This window comes from Salvelinus namaycush, chromosome 25, assembly GCF_016432855.1.
Source record: "Salvelinus namaycush isolate Seneca chromosome 25, SaNama_1.0, whole genome shotgun sequence".
Lineage (NCBI taxonomy): Eukaryota > Metazoa > Chordata > Actinopteri > Salmoniformes > Salmonidae > Salvelinus > Salvelinus namaycush.
The window spans coordinates 19,000,974-19,024,459 of NC_052331.1; the positions used below are offsets into that span (position 1 = coordinate 19,000,974).

Here is a 23,486-nt window from a genome sequence, read left to right on the forward strand (position 1 = left end):
CTACATATAGTAAGTCTAAGTGTAAGAGGCAGATAAAAGTGGTAATTTATTCAAGCAAATATCAGTTTATCCACTATAGAGTTGGAGTGGATAAAAGCACACCTAGACCATCCATTGAGAAGTTAACCATCGCTGAATGCTTAAGCTATTCACAGTCTGCTGCGGTCCCCATACTGGACTCGACACACACTTCCTACTGTCAGTCAAATTTATATTGAGTATAAGTGTCTTATTGTGATTTTTACAACAAAACAAAAAGTTCATACATATTATATTCATATCTTGCATCTTTAATATATTAAATTGTAAAAACATTCTTGTACTTCAGCCCTTTCTGAAAAAAGGCAGACTCCAGAAAGAAAACACTCTCCGGAAATGGGTTCATGAACGTCAAAGACATTTCTCAACATCCATAAAGACCCTAACATCAATACCTTGTTCTCCTGTGGTGATGAAAACGTGTGGATGTCTATATACAAACGAATGTGTGAAGACTGATGGAAGGGTGGTGGTGCAAGCAGCACTTAAGCGTTGGAAAGGTGAGTGTTCATAAAGGTGGTGCCTAACAGGCACAAGGAGAACAGACAGAGTGAGTGACCACTGTACCCAAAACATGACACCAAAGTCCACTAAACGTGACCGGTGAGCAAGGTTACCATCAAGGAGACTAAAAGACAAATCTGTTCATCCAATCACGGCAACAGTTCACTCAAACATACTGTAGAGCTCAAACGTGAAATGGACATGCCACTGTGCATTCAACGTGCTTTCGTCTGCTTTCATCAGTGTAAGGCTTAGTCTTCAGGAAGAATTCATTTCATTACAATTTTTGAACTAACCATGGGAATGTTGGGGGAAAGAATACCTTAAAAATATCATAAGGTGCTTTTGCTTTTCTTTCTCGATAATTTGATCACTTGCTCTTTGATTATCTCTGCCATTGACGTTCACTATTATTTCTTCCACTGCAGTGCACACACTCAAATAGATTCAGATTACACCCTACCGACAGTACAACAAATAAATCAAAGTAAAAGTGTTTTAGGGTGGGGGACACAAATATACTTTTTGGGGGGGAACTGTACACCTGTTACAGTTCAGCCTTGAGAATCTACAAGGCACAATTACACATTGAAAATCTGTGGCCATTATCCCTCTTGTTGGAGTAGTGTGATGGATATCTCCAAAAGGAACGGCAATTTTCATACTCTAAGAGCCAAACTAGCAGTATTTTAAAGGCCACCCGGGTGCCCTTGATCTTGATCCGGCAACGTACCACAAATCCGACAGACTCCACAGACGTCTAAATGTCTAAATGTTGATCACAAAATGAGACCATCCCAAAGATCGTTCAACTACTATACACACACACACCGGATCCTAATTCATAGTCATGTAATGTTATACAATTCCATCCGCCAACCTCTTTACAAAACCGATAGCAAGTTAGACAGAGTAATTAGCTTATATATATATTGCTATATATATTTGCTTGGTTAAGCAATTGTGCCCTATTGTTACACAATAATGTTACTATTCACAGTGGAACCAGTAGCATAAGCAGCCATTCAAATCAATTCATATTTAACAGTGGATTCCTTGAGAATAATTAAAATGTACATTGTTACATTGGAGATCAATGACCATCTTTGTCCTTCAAAAACTTCTCTTGATATTGACTTCAAATTGTATTTGTATTTTTACGATAATATTGTTAAATCTATCTAAATCTTGCTTTCCTTCAACATGGCTCTCTATTCGTCGTCCCTGTCCCAACGATTTGGCCAACACTACAGAGACTTGATCGTCATTGGAGTATCTCCACTCTCCTGGTGCAATCATAGGCCTTTCCTCACTTTGTATGCTGCCTCCTGCTTACTATTCTGTCCTGGCTCAGGCATCCAGTCTCTGTGCACAGACCCTGAGAGGGTTTTTCTCGCTCTCTCTCTCTGACTGTACCGTACTGTAGTTTACATGTGCGAGTACGGGTGTGTAAGAGGAAGTTGTATCCTCAACAAAGACCACTCACTGTATTGCTTTCAGAGAGATGTAACAGTAAAAGGAAAAAGGGTATATTGATGATTAAACAACAGAACAACACATCAGCTCATTGTTACAATAATTTACTAAAACACAATACAGAGTTTTTTTAAAAAGAGATGTTAAATATCCTACTGTTTGTAACAGCCTACTAGTTTCTTATTGTTTAGAGGGTTGTGTGGGGGGGTCACAGGTTTACAGAAGGTTATCTAGACATACTGAATTGGTTAAGTGAGGGGGTGACATATTAGCCGCTGTTCATTGGGATGACATAACAGTCCCACATGCTCACAATAAGGGGTGTTTCACTAATCATCATAATGTACTGTATAAGTGAAATCTGGGGTCCCTACAGTACAGGGGAGGCTATGCTCATCCAGAGGGTTAGATATGGTAAGGAAGGTTTTACATCTAGGGTTAGGCCTGTCACATACATAGCAGTGGCTCATTGTGATAGTCTATGACGAAAAAGTCATACTAATATACAGTGCGACACTGTAGGTGTTTGTGATTTTGATCAAGACTGCACTACTGTACGTATAAGAACAGTGCTTATAGGCTGGAACAAAAGAAGCAGGCGCTGACATAACTACAACAGAACACTGAGGGTCTAGATTCTAGAAGGTTCACTCTGAGGTCATACTACTCCCCTTATATTACAGCCAGGGCAATCCAGAAGAGACAAAACCTCACTGTACAGAAATACCTTCCTCTATCTGTCAACTCTGGTCTCTATACTTTAAAACTGGCTCTTCTGAGACCAGAAGACTAAGACAGATATTCAATGAGGGTAGAGAGTAGTGATGCGATACTGTATTGTGAGGTAAAAGGAATAAGTTGGAATGTGCTAAAGAAGTCCTTGTTCTGCTAGCATTCAGTATTTTTCCCCCTGCCCCATGGCTGGGTGACGAGGGGCTGGGTCGGAGCTGGAGGGTGTGGAGGAGGAAGCTGGCGGACCCCAGAGAAACACAGAGAGAGGTGCTGCGATGGGGGTGAGGGGGGGCTGCCAATCGGGGTGGGCCAAGAGATAAGGTCGGCGCCGTTGGTGGTGCGAGCCCGTGCGTTCTCGCGAAAGCTCAGCTTATAAGACTCAATCTGCAGGCAGATACAGACACAATGGAGAAAGATGGAGGGATAGGGGAGAAAATTAAGACGAGAAAGAGTGGAGGGAAGAGTAAACTGGTTAGACTTATGGCATAAAATAACGTACAAATGTTTTTGTACAGTATTTGTCATTTGTAGCAAGAAAGCTAAAAAGGAGCCTACTTCACAACAATCAGTTATCTCTCATCTGAGCACTCGGCAACGGAGGTAATCTCAAAGTTAAAGCTATGAGAGTGCATGACAGTGAAAGTGCTTGTTGGAGTAAGGGGCACCTACTTGTCTCAGGGATGCGTTTGTCCATGCCCATCGGGTCACCCCCAAAGGGATTAGGTTGAGGCGTGGCCTTATTCCCGTTCTCCTTAGCCATGCTTCCTGCACCTGTAGCTGGAGCTCCACCAGGGGGAGATGTTTTCCCTGCAGCTTTCTCTGGCATCCCCTCAGCCTGGAAACACACCAGCATCAGAATCAGACACACGCTGATGTTAATTAACAATAATTTGTTAATTGAAAAAGTGTTAATGCATTTCTAGAAGTTCAATGATCTTTTCTTTATCTGTTGTTAATTTTATGAAGCAGTAGTGAGGCTGGGTAATCATTACCGGTAATGCCATCTAGTGGACAAACTCCCATAATGCATGATGACATTGCTTGTTTTAACAGGATGAAATTGCTCTCTGTATGTGAGCAATCAGCATGTTCAAATGAAACTTTTCCACCACAACCACAAAGATGCTGTGTTTCTGTGTTTTGCAATAAACAATTGTTTCATAACTTCAAGCTTTCTGAAATGTTTTTAAATAAAACTTCCATGACCAAATCCTGGTTAGATAAAAATGTTAATGACTATGTGACTACAACAGAATGGTGACCTTACCTTGATTTGTCCATCCCCTGCCTCAAGGCCAATATTGTCCATTGACCCCACCTTGGGCTTTCCATTACCATTGCCATTGGCCTTAGCCTCAATCTTCACGTCTCCACCCCCTGTAGTGGACACACCTTAGTTACAAGTAGGGTAAGAAGAGAATTAATTTGGTATAGGATGCTTCCCAATGGAACCCTATTCCCTATGTAGTGCAGTACTTTTGACCAGGGCCCATGAGGCTCTGGTCAAACTAGTGCACTATGTAGGGAATAGGGTGCCATTTGGGATGTAGATATATTTTCCTAAATCATTAGGCGTCTTACCTGGCTTGTGCTTGATGTTATCCTTAGAGCCACACTTGGAGGTCACTTTGCTCATGTCCACCTTCTTATGCTGAATCTGGACCTGAATGCACGCAAACAAACAACACAAATGTTGAAGTATGAATGGCAAACATGAAACAACACCCACTCTGAAATTCACACACAATGCCTTGAATCACTCTCGCCCACCAATGTAACACTGATTATGACATTTGGACAGATAAAACGCTGAGGTACTGTAAATTGGAGAAGTAGGCAATTTGAAGTATCCATTTAAAAATATTGTTTGTCACTTAATAAGGAAAATGCTTGTTGAATGTAAAAGAGTGAGAGGCAGACAGAAAGCTAGTATCTCGTAGGCTAGTTAGTTGGGTGAGAAAGTTCACACAAACAGCACAGCACTCGGACCGAAACATTATTCACTGAGTATAAAAAGAATTAAGAACTTTCTATGACATAGACTGACCAGGTGAATCCAGGTGAAATCTATGATCCCTTATTGATGTCACTTGTTAAATCCAATTATATCAGTGTATATGAAGGGGAGGAGACTGGTAAAAAAATATATATATATTCAGCCTTGAGACAATTGAGACATGGATTGTGTATATGTGCCATTCAGAAGGTGAATGGGGAAGACAAAATATTTAAGTGCCTTTGAACAGGGTATGTTAGTAGGTGCCAGGCGCACCAGTTTGTGTCAAGAACGGCAACACGCTGGGTTTTTCACGCTCAACAGTTTCCCGTGTTAATCAAGAATGGTCCACCCCCCAAAGGACATCCAGCCAACTTGACACAACGGTGGGAAGCATTGGAGTCAACATGGGCCAGCATCCCTGTGGAACGCTTTCAAAATCTTGTAGAGTCCATGTCCAACTCAATATTAGGAAGGTGTTCTTAATGTTTGGTATACTCAGTGTATCTAAGCTGGTCAATAGGGCTGACCATATAATTAGAATGACTAGAACGTTAGGACATTACTCTGTCCAATCGAGCATGTCAGTGGGATATGGGGATGGAGGCAGCAGCCACATGGGACCACCATGTGTTGTACTTACATTCCCTCCACCAGGGACATGCTTGATATTATCCTTGGAGCCACAGCGAGAGGTGATATGGCTGAAGTCCAGTTTTTTGTGGACTATCATAACCTACAAAACAGCACAGTAGCAGAGGGGAATGGGTCACTATGATGAGTGTAGAATTAGTGGAGGATGGTGGAGGAGCAACCAGGATATAAAAGTGAAAGCAATTTGAAGAGCATACAGTAGGGTGTTAACTCTTACTTGCTCCTTGTAAGTAAAGTCAAGTCACACAACAGTCAGAAATGCTGGCTGGTCAGACATCAGTATTTACATGCAAATGAGCTCAAATCCAATTCTAGATGTGACTGAGAACTATTGCAGTGTTACTCTCTCTCTCACACACACACACCCAAACAGATATACTAGCCAGCCAGCTTTTCTCTGATATCAATTATTGATTTCAAAACATTGTCACACAGCAAGGGAACATCTGTTCAGAAACCTTGAATGAAAAGCACTAGTCTGCTTTCTGCATTTATTTTTTGCTTTGTATTCTGAGACGCCTGGTGTTAGATGATTTTGCGGCTCTGACGCAGGTAGCAGAACAGGCAGGCTGAGTCACCCTCTAAAACACACGGCCACAGCCAAAGTCTGTTAGTTCTCACAGCCTGTTCACACTGCCTCCAGTTCATATATCACTGAACTCAACTCACAGGTGTTGGACAACCAATGGCTACATTACTCTGCTATATCACTTGGCTTATGAGTGCTGGAGCTTGTTTCTGTATTGCTTATCTTGCACATTTTTTAGGCCCAACAGTTTACCCACCTGCATTGAAAGAATAGTAAGCATAACTTTTTCACTGCGACCGGTGATCAGTTTACCAACCTATTTTTGTACCACTACATCACTGATTCAAATCCTTAATTGAATCATACAAGACTAACAGGACTGTATAAAGGTTAAGGCTAAACTACGAAGTAAACCCAAATGAACATTAACAGTGGTATTGGTTGCACTACGAACTCAAAAGCCATCCAGGGCCTCTCAAATACTCAAGCTCGGGGCTCTTCTAAATGTACCAGGTGCATGGGAGGACCAGCGAAGGACAACGGTCCCTGTGGTGTTCTGTTATTTCATGATGAGAACGTTTCAGTGCCAAACAAATGGGATGGGTAGTGCCATGGTTGTAGAGGTCAGGTGAATGATGGCAAGGTCCTGTCTGTCTCTTTTTCTGTCTGTCTGTCAGTTAAGCTGTGCATTTCAGGGGATACAGAGACTTGTCATACACTGTCCACAACCATTCCACATTTTATACAGGAAAGCAACAGGTTATCATGAATAAGAAGAAAAGGTGAGAATGTGCATGAGTGAGTGTGTTAGAGTGTGACGTGTCTCTATTTATGTGTTTGTGTGTGTACAGGTAGGTTCAAATAGTCAGTGGACAAAAATATCCACTTATGTCATTTCCTTCAGTGTGATATCAGAGGAGAGAGAGTGGTTAGGCACACGGGTGAGAATGAAAGAGGGGTGTGTGATGATAGGGACTCACTTTGCCCGGGCCGTCTTTGGATTGGGAAGCCCCCGCCGAGGAGACCTGAGGGGAGACAACCACCCCTGGGTCAATACCAGGAGACAAGGCTGCCCTGGGCCCTGGGTCAGTACCACCAGTCAGGGCACAGGAGAGTGTGGTGGTGGGTGTATGGATGGAGGGAAGTGTTCTGCTTTCAGCTACACCACCTGTCTGTGTCACTGACGAGTTTCAAACCCAGGTCTCCTGCATGCCAGAAGAGTGCTTAGGCTCGCTAAACCAAAGCCTAGACATTGGCTCAGGGAGCCAATTCAACTCTTCAGTTCTCAGGCAAGATTAGTGGAAGTGTGTGCAGGGTTGGTACTGAAACTAGTTTTTTTAGATAGTTTTTCTAGGGAGTCTCCCTTATGCTTACATCACTGTGACAGGCAACCTTTTTGATGGATGGACACTGTCACAACCAATGCCATATGTAAAGACTGGACATGACAGCTATTTTCCAAGATGATCATCTGTATGAAAGGATTCCTCTTTTCAGAGTGATCTTTATGAATACAGGTGACAGCACCTTGTATCAGTCGGTCAAATGAGTGACGGCGGCTGTCAGTTGTAACGTAGAGAGACGAGAGAGAGAAAATAGAGAAAATAAAAAAGTTACAGAGAGGAAAAGGGGAGAGAACAGAAAGAGAACTACAGAAAGAAAAATAAAAGTAGAATTAGACAGATAGTTTGCTTGACATATTTTCTCTAGGGTTAGCATGCATTGTGCCACTATTCAGTTGAGGAGGCCAATAAAGGTGGCAATGACTAATGAGATGGTATATGGTCTTGTTATATGGTAGCAGTGGAGAGGTGAGGAGGTTTTAATAATATGGAATTTGTATGATAATTTGCTTGTGAGAAAACCCCTGCTATGAATGGCATTAGTTGGCAGCATTGAAAGCACTTTAAATATGCTAATACAAAAATGTCTATGTCTCATGTTGGTCTTCTTAAATAGACCCATCTCCACAAGCTTCCATGTACAGTACATCTCTATCCCTGGTTACCGCACCTTGCCGCCGGTAGGCTGGTACTTCATGTTGTCTGTGGAGCCGATCTTGGAGCGCACATTCTTTAGGTCCGGCAGGGGTGCGTTGATAGGTCTGGGAGTCCTAGGTGCTCTGGGTACAGGTGGCTTCCTCTCCATAGCAGTCTGCTTGGGCACTGGGGGTTTGGTGATGCGTCGGCGAGGCTGCTCCCCGTTGGTGGCAGGAGTGCTCGGAGCAGTGGCGGAGGTGCGAGGAACCCTGGGCTTGACTGGGGCAGAGAGAGCGAAAGGACATGAGGAACCATAGAACAGTACCCTCTAATGGCTGGAGCTGAGCTGATCGCGCACAACACTAACAATGATTTACTAGGAAACAATGGGCTGGAAGCTAACAAGTCCACAGGGAAGTATGAGGAACCACACTACTACTACCTACATACAGTAGATACAGTGGTCTCTGGTAGTTGGTTTTACAAGGCTGGGTCACCAGCCCCTGATTTGATGACTAATGAACATCTCAGAGGAGGAAACGACAGGATTGAGGGTTCAGTCAGTGTTTTCATTAACTGGAGCTACTGTGGAGACACAGGCAGCCCAATTCTGATCTTTTATTTCACTAATTGGTCTTTTGGATAATCAGGTCAGCTCTGAAAAAGTTCTGATGTAAAAAGATCTGATGTGATTGGTCAATTCAATTACTGAAAAAAAAAAGATCAGTAAACGCAGCCTAAGTTTCTGTTTCCCTCTGCATCCCTGTCTGTCTCTTAGCCACACATATCCACTGTGTTTGTCTCTCTGTGTAGTTATAATGACACTGTCAGGAGAGATTAAAACAGGATATCTGTCCTAACAATTTCAAAGAATACATTAAACTCCAGGGTGTTTTAGTTGTATACTGAGATAATTAGATTGTGTAGGTTGGTTGTTGTTACTTGGTGTTGTCTTCAGCGTACTAGGCTTCTTCACATCACTTGGCTTGATATCAGTCTTGGGAACTGTAGGGTAGAGGACATAACCAAGCTCACCTTACATGATTTAGACTTGTGAACAATGTATTGATCTGGGGATGACCAATGAATTCTGACTTTGGGTTTTTGAATATCACCATCATCAAGAATAAAGTACCTTAAAGAATGTAAGTTTGCACGGTACAGTTAGAGTTAGTGCTCACCAGTGTTGCGGCGCAGAGAGGGGGCACTAGCAGAGGGGCGTGGCCCAGCAGGTTTAGTAGTGACGGTTGTAGAGGAACCGTTCTTATTTGCCGTGCCGTTGGCCTTTGGCACAGGGGGACCGTTTTCCGGAGTCTGAGTAAGCAAACAGGAAAACAGAGAACGGTTGGTGTGGAAGAGAGCGCTGGACTAAAAGGAAAGTGATTAGGAAATGAGGGGAGCAAAGATTGGAAACAGAAATGAGATATTGGAAATGTACAGTATGCTGGGGTTTTCAGGGAGGTGATAGACAAGATTCAGTTTGTAGGACTACCCTAAATGGTGAAGAGACTGGACAGATGTCATAGTGCAGGGAGTTGGTGGTCCACAAACTATGAGTGAGAGTCAGTAGGTGGGCACTGGACAGTTATACGGCAGAACCAAACAAACGGGAGGGGGACAAGGTGCCAACCACAAAAGGGGAGGCCAGTGAGAAGACACCAGAGGAAAGTGGGAGGGAACTCACCATGGACTTGGTGACTTTAGGGGTTTGACTGGCAGCGGGCGTTGGCTGCTTGGTGCAAGCAGTGGGAGTGGTTGCCTTGGTAACAGGACTTTTTTTATTGGCAGAGCTGGAGGTGGGGGAGGAACGTTTTGGGGGGCCAGCTGCGTCCCCAGTGGACAAAGAGGTGGGCCGTGTTTTGGCAGAGTTTGGTTTGGTTGACCCAACAGCAGGCTGTACAACAACGTCACACGATAAAGGAGAAAAGAAACAAACCAAAAGCATAGAACAGAGGACAGGCAGGATAGTAAAGCAGCAGAAGCAGCATTCACTAACACCAAATCATAATCAAACCAAGAGCATCAGCAGAGCAAATTGGCAGTGACGAATTGCACATAAGCATGTGCATACAAACACACACAGACACACGCACACGCACACACACACACACACACACACACACACACACACACACACACACACACACACACACACACACACACACACACACACACACACACTAGAGATGGCAGTGACAGTTGCAGAAGCAGCTTGCTGAGATTAAATGAATGGCAACATTGTCCCAGCCTTTCCTTGACATACCTTGGCCTTACTGTCTGGGCTGGTGAGGTCCTGCTTGCTCCCGTTGGTTGTTGGGGACTTTGCAGTACCTTTCCCAGCCTTTTCGTTATTTTCAGCTTTGACCATCTTGTCAGTTTTCTCCCCATTTTCATTCTTCTCCATCTTCTCATCTTTGTTTGTCTTCTCTGGCTTGTCCACTTTTTCATTTGTATAATTCTTCTCCGTCTTATGGAACTTCTCTTCATCTTTGAGGATCTTGTCAGATTTTGAGGTCTTGTCCGCATTGTCGACTTTCTTAAATTCATCTTCTTTCTCTTTCTTCTCCATCTTGTCGGACTTCTCCGTCTTCTCAAATATGTTCAAGTTATCTGTCTTCGGGAAGAAATCTGCCTTCTCTTGTTTGTCCTTATTCTCTGCTTTCACTGTAAAGCAATAAAAACAGATACATATTTAGCAAACCTGCAATACTGTATGTAATATAAAAATACCAGAATTACTCTACGGATCAAATACAGGTAGAGAAACATTTCATAGTGCCAGACGCGCTTTCAGCCATGAGAGCGATCATATCTTATAGTGTGTTATTAACCTAACCACAGATTCAGACTGGCTTTAGCTTGAAAATCGAGCTACAACAATGCATCCTAAGAATGCCACCTAAGAATACCACCACCGTATATGGTCAACAGGACTTTGTACATGTTGCGGCTGTTCAAATAGGCAACTAAATGTCAATCCTCTAAAATCCTCCTGATTGATCGGCACAAAATACAAGCGTTCCGAATACTGCTGTCATATTTTACTCATATGATGATAATCTATCAGTGATAATATTTTGTACTACACCCCAGAGCAACTCATTGGTGTGGAAATAAGAGTGAGTTAACTACAGTGACCAGTCATGGCATGGTGGTGTGTAGTCTAGGCAGGGCTACAGAAAGTCAGGGCCAAGTCCAGGGCCGAGCAGGGCAGACAGAACAGCACATTGTTGGCATCGGCTCCTTATGTAACCCATCCTCAGTGACCTCTACAGAGAGAGAGGCTATGTCTGTTATGGCACCCTATTCCCTATGTAATTCACTACTTTTGACTAAGGCCCATAGTTTTCCTCTCTCAGGCTGTATCCCAGGGTACCATTTGCGATACAACCCGAGCGAGAAAAACCAACTTGTTAAATGGATTAGGAAATGTGGGACAGATTAAGTTGGGTCAAAAGATGACCCATTGACGTAATGACTGAATCCGCTTTTCAAAGAAAATTCTGACCAATTAGTTGACTAGAGCATCAAAATTTAAAAAGACAGCGAGTGCAAATGGATTGTAAGTTTACGGTAGATAGATACCAGTTCAATGCGTCAGACAAGATCATGGATTTGCCACAATGGTACAAAACCATGAGCCAATCGAAAAATGGATCAAATGATTGAGTACAGTATACAGGACTGGCCTTGTTGTGCCCATGGTTGGCTTTAGGAGCCCTGGTTCCAGTAACTGTCATACACTATAGACCAAGGGTAGGCAAATAGATTCAGCCGAGGGCCAATTTTCATCAGAGCAGAGGGTCTAGGGGCCAGAACATAATTATAATTATAATCATTTGTACACAACAAATTGACTACAACTAAGCCCAAAAAAGATTGTAAAAAATAACTAATTTCATACCTTGGTTACATACGTCTCTTTTTTATTTGTGGGAATTATTTATATGTTTCTTTATTTATTATTTATATATTATAATTATTTGTTTGAAACAGATTTCCTGAATTAAACTCATTCTTAGCAGAATTTCTGGTGATTTTACATTTAAATATACACCCCAGAGCAAATATACACCCCAGAGCAACTATATATATATACAGTACTAGTCAAAAGTTTGGACACACCTACTCATTCAAGAGTTTTTCTTTATTTTTACTATTTTCTACAAAATATGAAATAACACATATAGAATCATGTAGTAACCAAAAAAGTGTTTAAAAAATCTAAATATATTTTATATTTTGAGATTCTTCAACGTAGCCATCCTTTGCCTTGATGACAGCTTTGCACACTCTTTGCATTCTTTCAGCCAGCTTCACCTGGAATGCTTTTCCAACCGTCTTGAAGGAGTTCCCACATATGCTGAGCACCTGTTGGTTGCTTTTCCTTCACTCTGTGGTCCAACTCATCCCAAACCATCTAAATTGTTTTGAGGACGGGTGATTGTGGAGGCCAGGTCATCTGATGCAGCACTCCATCACTCTCCTTCTTGGTCAAATAGCCCTTACACAGCCTGGAGGTGTGTTGGGTCATTGTCCTGTTGAAAAATAAATGATAGTCCTACTAAGCGCAAACCAGATGGGATGGCGTATCGCTGCAGAATGCTATCGTAGCCATGCTGGTTAAGTGTGCCTTGAATTCTAAATGAATCACTGACAGTGTCACCAGCAAAGCACCCCCACACCATCACACCTCCCTCTCCATGCTTCACGGTGGGAACCACGCATGTGGAAATCATCCGTTCACCTATTCTGCGTCTCACAAAGACACGGTGGATGCAACCAAAAATCTCTAATTTGGACCAAAGGACAGATTTCCACCTGCCTTGTCATGTTTTGTCATTGATCATCATGTCTTGTCCCTGTGCTTCCCTCTGCTGGTCTTATTAGGTTCTTTCCCTCTTTCTATCCCTCTCTCTCCCCCTCCCTCTCTCCCTCTCTCGCTCTCTCTCTCTATCGTTCCGTTCCTGCTCCCAGCTGTTTCCCATTCTCCTAACTACCTCATTTACTCTTTCACACCTGTCCCCTATTTTACCCTCTGATTAGAGTCCCTATTTCTCCCTCTGTCTTCCGCTTCTGTCCTTGTCGGATTCTTGTTTGATGTTTGCTGTTCTGTGTCCTTGTTCCGCCCTGTCGTGTTTTTGCCTTCTTCAGATGCTGCGTGTGAGCAGGTGTCTATGTCAGCTACGGCCTGTGCCTTCCTGAAGCGACCTGCAGTCTGTGGTCGCGTCTCCAGTCGTTCCTCTCTTCTGACGAGAGGATTTCAGTTTCCTGTTTTGGATTTACCTTTGATAATATCCAGGAGAATCATTGTTTGTTTAAGACTGGAATAAAGACTCTGTTTCTATTACGTCGCTTTTGGGTCCTCATTCACCAGCATAACATGCCTAATGTACATTGCTCGTGTTTCATGGCCCAAGCAAGTCTCTTCTTCTTACGGGTGTCCTTTAATAGTGGTTTCTTTGCAGCAATTCGACCATGAAGGCCTGATTCATGCAGTCTCCTCTAAACAGTTGATGTTAAGATGTGTTTTACTTGAACTCTGAAGAATTTATTTGGGCTGCAATTTCTGAGGCTGGTAACTCTAATGAACTTATCCTCTGCAGCAGGGGTACCTTTGGGTCTTCCATTCCTGTGGCGGTCCTCATGAGAGCCAGTTTCATCATAGCGCTTGATGGTTTTTTTCAACTGCACTTGAAGAAACTTTTAAAGTTCTTGACATTTTCTGAATTGACTGACATTCATGTAATTTCTCTTTGCATATTTGAGCTGTTCTTGCCATAATAAGGACTTGATCTTTTACCAAATAGGGCTATCTTCTGTATACCACCACTACCTTGTCACAACACAACTGATTGGCTCAAACACATTAAGAAGGAAAGAAATTCCACAAATGTACTTTTAACAATGCACACCTGTTAATTGAAATGCATTCCAGTTGACTACCTCATGAAGCTGGTTGAGAGAATGCCAAGAGTGTGCAAAGCTGTCATCAAGGCAAAGGGTGGCTACTTTGAAGAACCTCAAATATAAAAATATATTTTGATTTGTTTAACACTTTTTTGGTTCCTACATGATTCCTTATGTGTTATTTCATAGCTTTGATGTCGTCACTATTATTCTACAATGTAGAAAATAGTAAAAATAAAGAAAAATCTTGGAATGAGTAGGTGTGACCAAACTTTTGACTGGTACTGTATATATACCGTTCAAAAGTTTGGGGTCACTTAGAAATTTCCTTGTGTTTGAAAGAAAAGCACATTTTTTGTCCTTTAAAATAACATCAAATTGATCAGAAATACAGTGTAGACATTGTTAATGTTGTAAATGACTACTGTAGCTGGAAACGGCAGATTTTTTATGGAATATCTACATAGGCGTACAGAGGCTCATTATTAGCAACCATCACTCCTGTGTTCCAATGGCACGTTGTGTTAGCTAATCCAAGTTAATAATTTTAAAAGGCTAACTGATCATCAGAAAACCCTTTTGCAATTATGTTAGCACAGCTGAAAACTGTCGTCCTAATTAAAGAAGCAATAAAACTGACCTTATTTAGACCAGTTGAGTATCTGGGGCATCAGCATTTGTAGGTTCGATTACAGGCTCAAAATGGCCATAAACAAAGAACATTCTTTTGAAACTACTCAGTCTATTCTCATCAGTCTATTCTTGAAGGCTATTCCATGCGAGAAATTGCCAAGAAACTGAAGATCTCGTACAACGCTGTGTATTACTTCCTTCACAGAACAGCGCAAACTGTCTCTAACCAGAAAAGAAAGAGGAGTGGGAGGCCCTGGTGCACAACTGAGCAAGAGGACAAGTACATTAGAGTGTTTAGTTTGAGAAACAGACGCCTCACAAGTCCTCAACTGGCAGCTTCCTTAAATAGTACCCGCAAAACACCTGTCTCAACGTCAACAGTGAAGAGGCAACTCCGGGATGCTGGCCTTCAAGGCAGAGTTCCTCTGTCCAGTGTCTGTGTTCTTTTGCCAATATTTATATTGGCCAGTCTGAGATATGGCTTTTTCTTTGCAACTCTGCCTAGAAGGGCTCTGTGCAGGGCTCCTTTGCAGGCCAGTCAAGTTCTTCCACATCGATCTTGACAAACAATTTCTGTATGGGCCTTGCTTTGTGCATGGGGGCACTGTCATGCTGAAACAGTAAAGGGCCTTTTCCCAAACTATTGCCACAAAATTGAAAGCACAGAATCGATTAGAATGTGCACAGAATCGTCTAGAATGTCATTGTATGCTGTAGCATTAAGATTTCCCTTCACTGGAACTAAGTGGCCTAGCCCGAACCATGAAAAACCGGCCAAGACCATTATTCCTCTTCCACCAAACTTTACAGTTGGCACTATGCATTGGGGCTGGTAGCGTTCTCCTGGCATCCGCCAATCCCAGATTCATCCGTCGGACTGCCAGATGGTGAAGCGTGATTCTTCACTCCAGAGAACAAGCTTCCACTGCTCCAGAGTCCAATGGCGGTGAGCTTCGCACCTCTCCAGCCAACGCTTGGCATTGATCTTAGTCTTGACAAACCGTTCTTGTGCTGATGCTGCTTCCAGAGGCAGTTTGGAACTCTGTAGTGAGTGTTGCTGACGAGGACAGACAATTTTTACGCTGTACGACCTTCAGCACTCGGCAGTCCCGTTCTGTGGCCCAACTGACTTATTGGGAAGGTGGCATCCTATGATGGTGCCATGTTGAAAGTGACTGATCTCTTCAGTAAGGCCATTCTACTGACAATGTTTGTATATGGAGATTGCATGACTGTGTGCTCAATTTTATACACCTGTCAGCAATGGGTGTGGCTGAAATAGCCGAATCCACAAATTTTAAGAGGTGTCCACATACTTCTGCATATATATATACATATATTTTTTACTACAAACTTCAGGGGACCAAAAGAGATCACTGCCTGTTGCTGACCTGTGCTATAGACTAATATAGAGCTGTTCTGTATGCCTGGCCAGTGGTGTAAACATACACTATATAGAGCTGTTATGTATGCCTGGCCAGTGGTGTAAACATACACTATATAGAGCTGTTATGTATGCCTGGCCAGTGGTGTAAACATAGACTATAGACACTATAGACTAATATAGAGCTGTTCTATATGCCTGGCCAATGGTGTAAACATACACTATAGACTAATATAGAGCTGTTATGTATGCCTGGCCAGTAGTGTAAACACATTGTCACATAGAGCATGACTAACACACAGGGACATGATGGTGCTCATGACATTTTACTGCAGGCGACCAGCATTACACACCAGACTCACACACACATATACACGCATACACATGCATGCACACACCCACCCCCACACACATACAAACGCATGCACACACACACACTACTGTATATGAAGTGATGATGCATATAGCTCATTTGCTAGAATTAGTAAATGTGTGCATATTATACAGGATGTCTTTGAAATGACCTTGCATTATATAAAAACACACAGCCACATAAGCAGAGGGATTATTTCCCCATGACTTTCATCCATGAGGTAGAAATGACCCTTGTTACAGCAGGAGGATGCTGCCAGCTATTTCTGCTTGCTCCCTACTGTCGCTAGTTGAAGGATGCAGATGTATCATTGTCATGATGGTGTCTTTGTGAGATATATAGCAATAGGCTAGCTGAAGGTGAAAGAGAGCTCTAATACTGTGTGTACAAAACATTAAGAACATCTTCCTAATATCGAGTTGCTTTTGCCCTCAGAACAGTCTCAAGTTGTCAGGTTATGGACTCTACAAGGTGTCGAAAGGTTTCCACAGGGATGCTGGCTCATGTTGACTTCAATGCTTCCCACAGTTGTGTCAAGTTGACTGGATGTTCTTTGGGTGGTGGACCATTCTTGATACACATTGGAAACTGTTGAGCGTGAAAAACTCAGCAGTGTTGCAGTTTCGGACACAAACTGGTGCGCCTGGCACCTACTAACATACCCCGTTGAAAGGCACTTCAATATTTTGTCTTGCCCATTCACCCTCTGAATGGCACAAATACACAATCCATGTCTCAATTGTCTCAAGGCTTAAAAATCGTTATTTAACCTATCTCCTCCACTTCATCTACACTGGTTGAAGTGGATTTAACAAGTGACATCAATAAGAGATCACAGCTTTCACCTGGATTCACCTGGTCAGTCAGTCTATGTCATGGAAAGAGCAGATGTTCCTAATGTTTTGTACACTCAGTATATAGTGCAAGCAAAATGGCCTCAGGCTCCAGACTGCCTGCTTGTCTAGTGTTATTGAATCTAAGTGTATATATGAAAAACACAGAGTAGTCATGCAATTTGAAAGCATTCCCAAGAGTCCCCAGTCCCCACATGGTGCCACCAGAAATGACTACTTTCTGTTTAAATGGATACCCAGAATCAATTTCAAATCCATCACACACCCTTCCTTTAGTGCTAGCCACTTGTTGGAGTGCCACTTGATGTGATGTATCACTGAACAACAGTCATCTGAAGAGATGGGAGTTTGAGATGGTAAATTAACCTCAGCATTTCAATAGACATTCATATTCAGAGGAACTTGACACACATACTATTAATTCTGTATAAAACCCCAGACCTCCTCAACGATGGTATTCTGGTGCCTGTGACATTTTGTCAAAGCAAAATGTTGATGGAGGGGAGACACAACAATGGATGTACACATTTCCTTTCAATTATTCTTTCTGAATTGTAAACCCTCCCGCTCCCTTAAAACCCTAAATTGTTTTAGAAGCACATCATCCTAGTACAAATATACCAAAAATCTGAACTTCTAGTTGTTGTTGTTTTTTTTTTACATACATTCTTCTTTTGGCTACTTCCATTTTCTCTCTCAGCACTCCATCATAGTTAAAACAAACAGCCAGCCCAGACGAATACCACTGCCCACTGATCTATCTGGTCAGGCATCACAAATAAACTCCCAAATCTATGTACTTAAATCAGTGTACACCATTATATACATAACCAATGAGAGATAGAGGAACCAGGTCTAAGGTGTATATGAGCAACATGTTATAACAGAGCTAGTCCAAACACCAAGAGGAATAGGCCTCAAATCATATCAGTCACCTACCCTCAATGGAGCTTTTGGTATTGATGCTGTTGAAGGTTTTTCCAGTGAGGGGAACCGGCAGTAGAACACTCTCACTCTGGCTCTGTGACATCCCATTACCAGTACCTTTCCTGGGGGGAGGGGAGTTGGGGGCCCTGACAGGGCTCAGTGGGGACAGAGGAGAGAGTGTGGGCGACACAGTCTTTCTCTCCTCCCCCACTGTCAGAGAGCGTTGCACAGCCGAGTGTGGAGACTTGGACCCCATAATGTTACTTCCAGGCGAGGGCAGGTCCACTAGTCCGCCAGGCTGCACTGGGTACTGGGAGAAGTCAAAGCTACCCGGCACAGACAGGTGGGAGCAGTCAGAAATGGCGCGCCTCACGGCTTTGTGTTGCTGCTCGGTCCCTCCTCCTCGAGGTAAAGTAGGCTCCGTGTCCTCATCACTGTCTTCAGAGAAGTTAGAGTAGTTGTCGTTGACAACACCAATGACACAGTAGTTGTCTGCAGGTGCAGGTGCAGAAGTCTGAACAGCAGGCTTAAGGCCTGTGTGGGGTGGCCCAGAGAAGGAGGGATTCCATACACAGTTGTCCACCTTTTGTGTGTTGGGGAATGGTGAGGCGTCAAGCTGCACAGCAGGTGACACCCGCAGGGCTGCAGCTCCATTGGCCCTGTGTTCTTGTCCCGGGGTAGAGAAGAGTTTCCCAGGGCAGGCTGGAAAGGGCGAAGAGGAGACGGAATTTGTGGGGCTCTCCCAAGCACTGCCCAGACCCAAAGGTGCCCCGAGTCCAACACCCATCCTCCCTGGCACCTTGAGGTCAGACGACTCCACCTTGAACCCTGATCCAGATGAAGGTCCATCAAAGAGGCTTGACAGCTTGTCCTCGTCGGTTAGTCTGGGTGCCCCTGGGCTGCCCCCGAAACATTGTGGTCCCATCTGGTCCTGCTGCCGGTCCCAGCCCTGAGGGGCCTGCTGAGGAGGCGCCATAGAGACAGAGGGCACCTTGCCCAGCTCAGTATACTCACAGCGCTGTCCACCTCCACCACTCTGCTGCTGCTGATTGGAGAGAGAAGACATCCTCACCTCTCTCTCTCTTCTCTCCGCTGCTTCTAGATTCTTCTAGAATCTTCTAGATTCTTCTAGAAAGCAAAATAAAGGAATCTTCCTTTGGCTGTAAGGAAGGTTGTTAATGTACTCTATCTGTGGTATTTGGTGTTTCTGTGAAGTACAGCCTATTTGTGTGCTGGTGTAGTAATTGTGTGTTTCTCTCTGTGTCTGTGCTCTGAACTGATCAGATGAAGCTGTGAGGCTGAACTGAATGCTGCTCCCTCTCCTCTCTCTCTCTCTCCCTCTCTCTCTCCATTTCTCCCCCTCTCTGACATCACAGCCCTAACAGAGCTTTGGTCACATGACTCCATGGAACATATCCCCATTCGCTAGAGCAGATTCTCAACTCATGCCTTCGAGCAGTAAGCTAAGTCACAAACACACAAACACACACACACACACAAACACACAAACGAACATCACTGACACACACACAAACTAATACACACACCCTCCCTTGGTGTCCTATAAACCACAGCTCTGACTCCTCATTGACAGGCAGCTTGGCATTACATTAGAAACACAGAAAAGAGAGAGAAAGAGAGCAGCTTTGGGAGATACAGGGCCAGTTTCCACTGCCATTCTACTTGAATGAATTTGTCTTCTCTATAACAGCATCCATTAGTGCTACACATCTCTTCCTGGTTCTGGTGGTATAAATTTGCTTTCAATGCTGTTCTGTCATCTCCAATTCTTCACTTAGTTCCATGCCCACTACTGTACCCACTGCCCCTCTCCTCCCCCCTGCCTTCCTGCCCCCGTTAGGGGCCCTGGGTGTGCATCTCTGGCTCATGGCCCCGCCTGGAGCATTTGACTCTTTTGTTTATTGTGTTTGTTGTTTGTGGACTTGGTTGTGGACACTGTGTTCCTTCTGTCTGCTGTTGCCACATGCTGTGGGCTACTCTGTTAGGACGGTATTGAACGACTGGCCTCGAAAAGAGTGTGCCGACCTTCTTCACACCAACACCCTGTCCAAACGTTCACTCTAACATCCCTGGTTCAGTCCTGTACTAGACCCCTCCCTCTTCGCAATTGTCCTGGATGGCAGGCAAAAATAATTAAATCTCTGATGACATCCCTCCCTTCCACCCCCCTGCCACCATCCCACCTCCAGCTGCATGAGGAAAAACGAATTCAATATAAATGATTGAAGGTGACTTAATCCCCCCCAAAACAGTCCACCATTTACTGTAGGAGGGGATAGTCAAAGAGGGGATGCATTGTTCAAGGAGTACAGTACAGTGGGGTTGATATGGGGAAAATGCTGAACATATTGGAATCACACAGGACATTGTCAACTTCTGAGATCATGTGCCGCTAGCATAAGCGATATTATATTTCAATAATATCACATTTGAATTCACACTGCAAAATCATGATGGCAATTGTTTGAGTTGATCACATAAGATACTAATGCACTGATGCAACACTCCTCAGATAAGTATACAAATGCACTATACTGAAGCCTCACTGGTCAACATATTTCCCAAACAGCAGTGTTTTCTACAGCCCTACACACAATATTAGGGAAAAGTTGGACAACACACTGCAACACGTCTGTCTATGACAACAGTCAGCCTCATTCCCAAATCAGAGCCCTTGTCTCTGTTCATTACATCACTCTAATGGTCCTGTTTCTCATGAATAGACATTGTTATGCAAGACCCATGTCCAACATATTCCTCTGTCTGTTTATGTTTACATCTCTTACAGAAAGATTTACATTTACATTTACATTTAAGTCATTTAGCAGACGCTCTTATCCAGAGATGACTCTAGCTTTAACTACACGTATAATCCACATTATTATTTATTTTATTTTATTTAACCTTTATTTAACTAGGCAAGTCTGAAACTCTTAAGGATCCGCCCCTTTTTTCAATTTTCGTCTAAAATGACATACCCAAATCTAACTGCCTGTAGCTCAGGACCTGAAGCTAGGATATGCATATTCTTGATACCATTTGAAAGGAAACACTTTGAAGTTTGTGGAAATGTGAAATTAATGTTGGAGAATATAACACATTAGATCTGGTAAAAGATAATACGAAGACAAAAACTAGTTTTTTGTATTTCTTTTGTAACATCATCTTTGAAATGCAAGATAAAGGCCATAATTTATTATCCCAGCCCACGCTCAATTTAGATTTTGGTCACTAGACGACAGCAGTGTATGTGCAAAGTTTTAGACTGATCCAATGAACCATTACATTTATGTTCAAAATGTTGAATCAAGACTGCCCAAATGTGCCTAATTGGTTTATTAATAACTTTTCATGTTCATAACTGTGCACTCTCCTCAAACAATAGCATGGTATTATTTCACTGTAATAGCTACTATAAATTGGACAGTGTAGTTAGATTAGCAAGAATGTAAGCTTTCTGCCAATATCAGATGTGTCTATGTCCTGGGAAATATTCTTGTTACTTACAACATCATGCTAATCACATTAGCGCACATTATCTCAACTGTCCTGAGGGTGGGACACCGAACAAATTCTTATTTAAAATGACGGCCTACCCCGGCCAAACCCTAAACCATTAAACACAATCTTATATAATCGTCATGAAAAATACAGAGATCTGTACAAACAAACATTGCACAAATCATTTCAGTTCAAGGCCAAGTATGATGGTAAATATCTAACTGCAGAGAACCAAACATTCTCTTTTTTGGAAATAGATCCCCTCTCCACTCCAATTATAATAGATCCCCTCTCCACTCCAATTATAATAGATCCCCTCTCCACTCCAATTATAATAGATCCCCTCTCCACTCCAATTATAATAGATCCCCCTCTACACTCCAATTATAATAGATCCCCTCTCCAATTATAATAGATCCCCTCTCCACTCCAATTATAATAGATCCCCTCTACACTCCAATTATAATAGATCCCCCTCTACACTCCAATTATAATAGATCCCCTCTCCACTCCAATTATAATAGATCCCCTCTCCACTCCAATTATAATAGATCCCCTCTCCACTCCAATTATAATAGATCCCCCTCTACACTCCAATTATAATAGATCCCCTCTCCACTCCAATTATAATAGATCCCCTCTCCACTCCAATTATAATAGATCCCCCTCTACACTCCAATTATAATAGATCCCCTCTCCACTCCAATTATAATAGATCCCCTCTCCACTCCAATTATAATAGATCCCCCTCTCCACTCCAATTATAATAGATCCCCCTCTACACTCCAATTATAATAGATCCCCCTCTACACTCCAATTATAATAGATCCCCTCTCCACTCCAATTATAATAGATCCCCCTCTCCACTCCAATTATAATAGATCCCCCTCTACACTCCAATTATAATAGATCCCCCTCTCCACTCCAATTATAATAGATCCCCTCTCCACTCCAATTATAATAGCCCCCGATGCCACTAAGCCATTTTCCATATGTTCCAGTGTACCAGTTCCAGTGTAATACGTCTGTATCCAGTGTGAGTGATATGTCTGTGTCCAGTGTGAGTGATAGTGTTAGTGTTAGTGATATGTCTGTGTCCAGTGTGAGTGATAATGTTAGTGATATGTCTGTGTCCAGTGTGAGTGATATTGTTAGTGATATGTCTGTGTCCAGTGTGAGTGATAATGTTAGTGATATGTCTGTGTCCAGTGTGAGTGATATTGTTAGTGATATGTCTGTGTCCAGTGTGAGTGATATTGTTAGTGATATGTCTGTGTCCAGTGTGAGTGATAATGTTAGTGATATGTCTGTGTCCAGTGTGAGTGATAGTGTTAGTGATATGTCTGTGTCCAGTGTGAGTGATAATGTTAGTGATATGTCTGTGTCCAGTGTGAGTGATATTGTTAGTGATATGTCTGTATCCAGTGTGAGTGATATTGTTAGTGATATGTCTGTGTTCAGTGTGAGTGATATTGTTAGTGATATGTCTGTGTCCAGTGTGAGTGATAGTGTTAGTGATATGTCTGTGTCCAGTGTGAGTGATAGTGTTAGTGATATGTCTGTGTCCAGTGTGAGTGATAATGTTAGTGATATGTCTGTGTCCAGTGTGAGTGATAATGTTAGTGATATGTCTGTGTCCAGTGAATACCAGTATAACAACCAATTCTAATGAGCACAATCACCTCATACCATAACAGCCTTTGAGCAGAGAGGAAGTATGTCAGAGAATTCTATTTCTGGAATCCAACCTCCAGACTGTCACACCCCATTTTTTTCATCTCAGCAGTCCTGAGTTGTTCCATCTCCACGGAAACCGCCTCCCATATCCATGGCAACAAGCACCCAGTCAAAGAGAGGCTGCTATGATGTGGAAGTAGAGAGAAAAGGCAAAGGAAGGATGGAGAGATGGAGAGGAGAAGGACTCCAAATGAACACAATAATAAAGAAGGGAAGAGGAGAAGTAGAGGTAGGGAC

The 23,486-nt window shown here is 42.9% G+C and overlaps 1 protein-coding gene across 1 annotated transcript; it reads right to left on the reverse strand.

The window, feature by feature from the left end:
• Nucleotides 1-2,072: 2,072 nt before the first annotated feature.
• map4l (microtubule associated protein 4 like) lies at nucleotides 2,073-19,010 on the reverse strand. Its single transcript, XM_038963241.1, has 11 exons — nucleotides 18,003-19,010; nucleotides 10,173-10,573; nucleotides 9,594-9,803; nucleotides 9,091-9,223; nucleotides 8,852-8,914; nucleotides 7,944-8,188; nucleotides 5,391-5,483; nucleotides 4,333-4,414; nucleotides 4,019-4,128; nucleotides 3,421-3,586; nucleotides 2,073-3,135 (listed from the first exon to the last, which is right to left on the reverse strand). Exons 1-11 carry the CDS (start codon nucleotides 18,964-18,966, stop codon nucleotides 3,131-3,133), a joined length of 2,472 nt encoding a protein of 823 aa, XP_038819169.1. The 5' UTR covers nucleotides 18,967-19,010; the 3' UTR covers nucleotides 2,073-3,130.
• Between the last annotated feature and the right edge of the window lie 4,476 nt (nucleotides 19,011-23,486).

Excerpts from the sequence above, each read along its gene's own strand:
- map4l (XM_038963241.1), bottom strand. The coding sequence starts at position 18,966 with ATGGCGCCTCCTCAGCAGGCCCCTCAGGGCTGGGACCGGCAGCAGGAC. Across the intron at positions 10,574-18,002 it reads TACCAAAAGCTCCATTGAGG|TGAAAGCAGAGAATAAGGAC; the intron begins GTAGGTGACTGA and ends ATTGCTTTACAG. Across the intron at positions 9,804-10,172 it reads GCCCAGACAGTAAGGCCAAG|CCTGCTGTTGGGTCAACCAA; the intron begins GTATGTCAAGGA and ends GTTGTTGTACAG.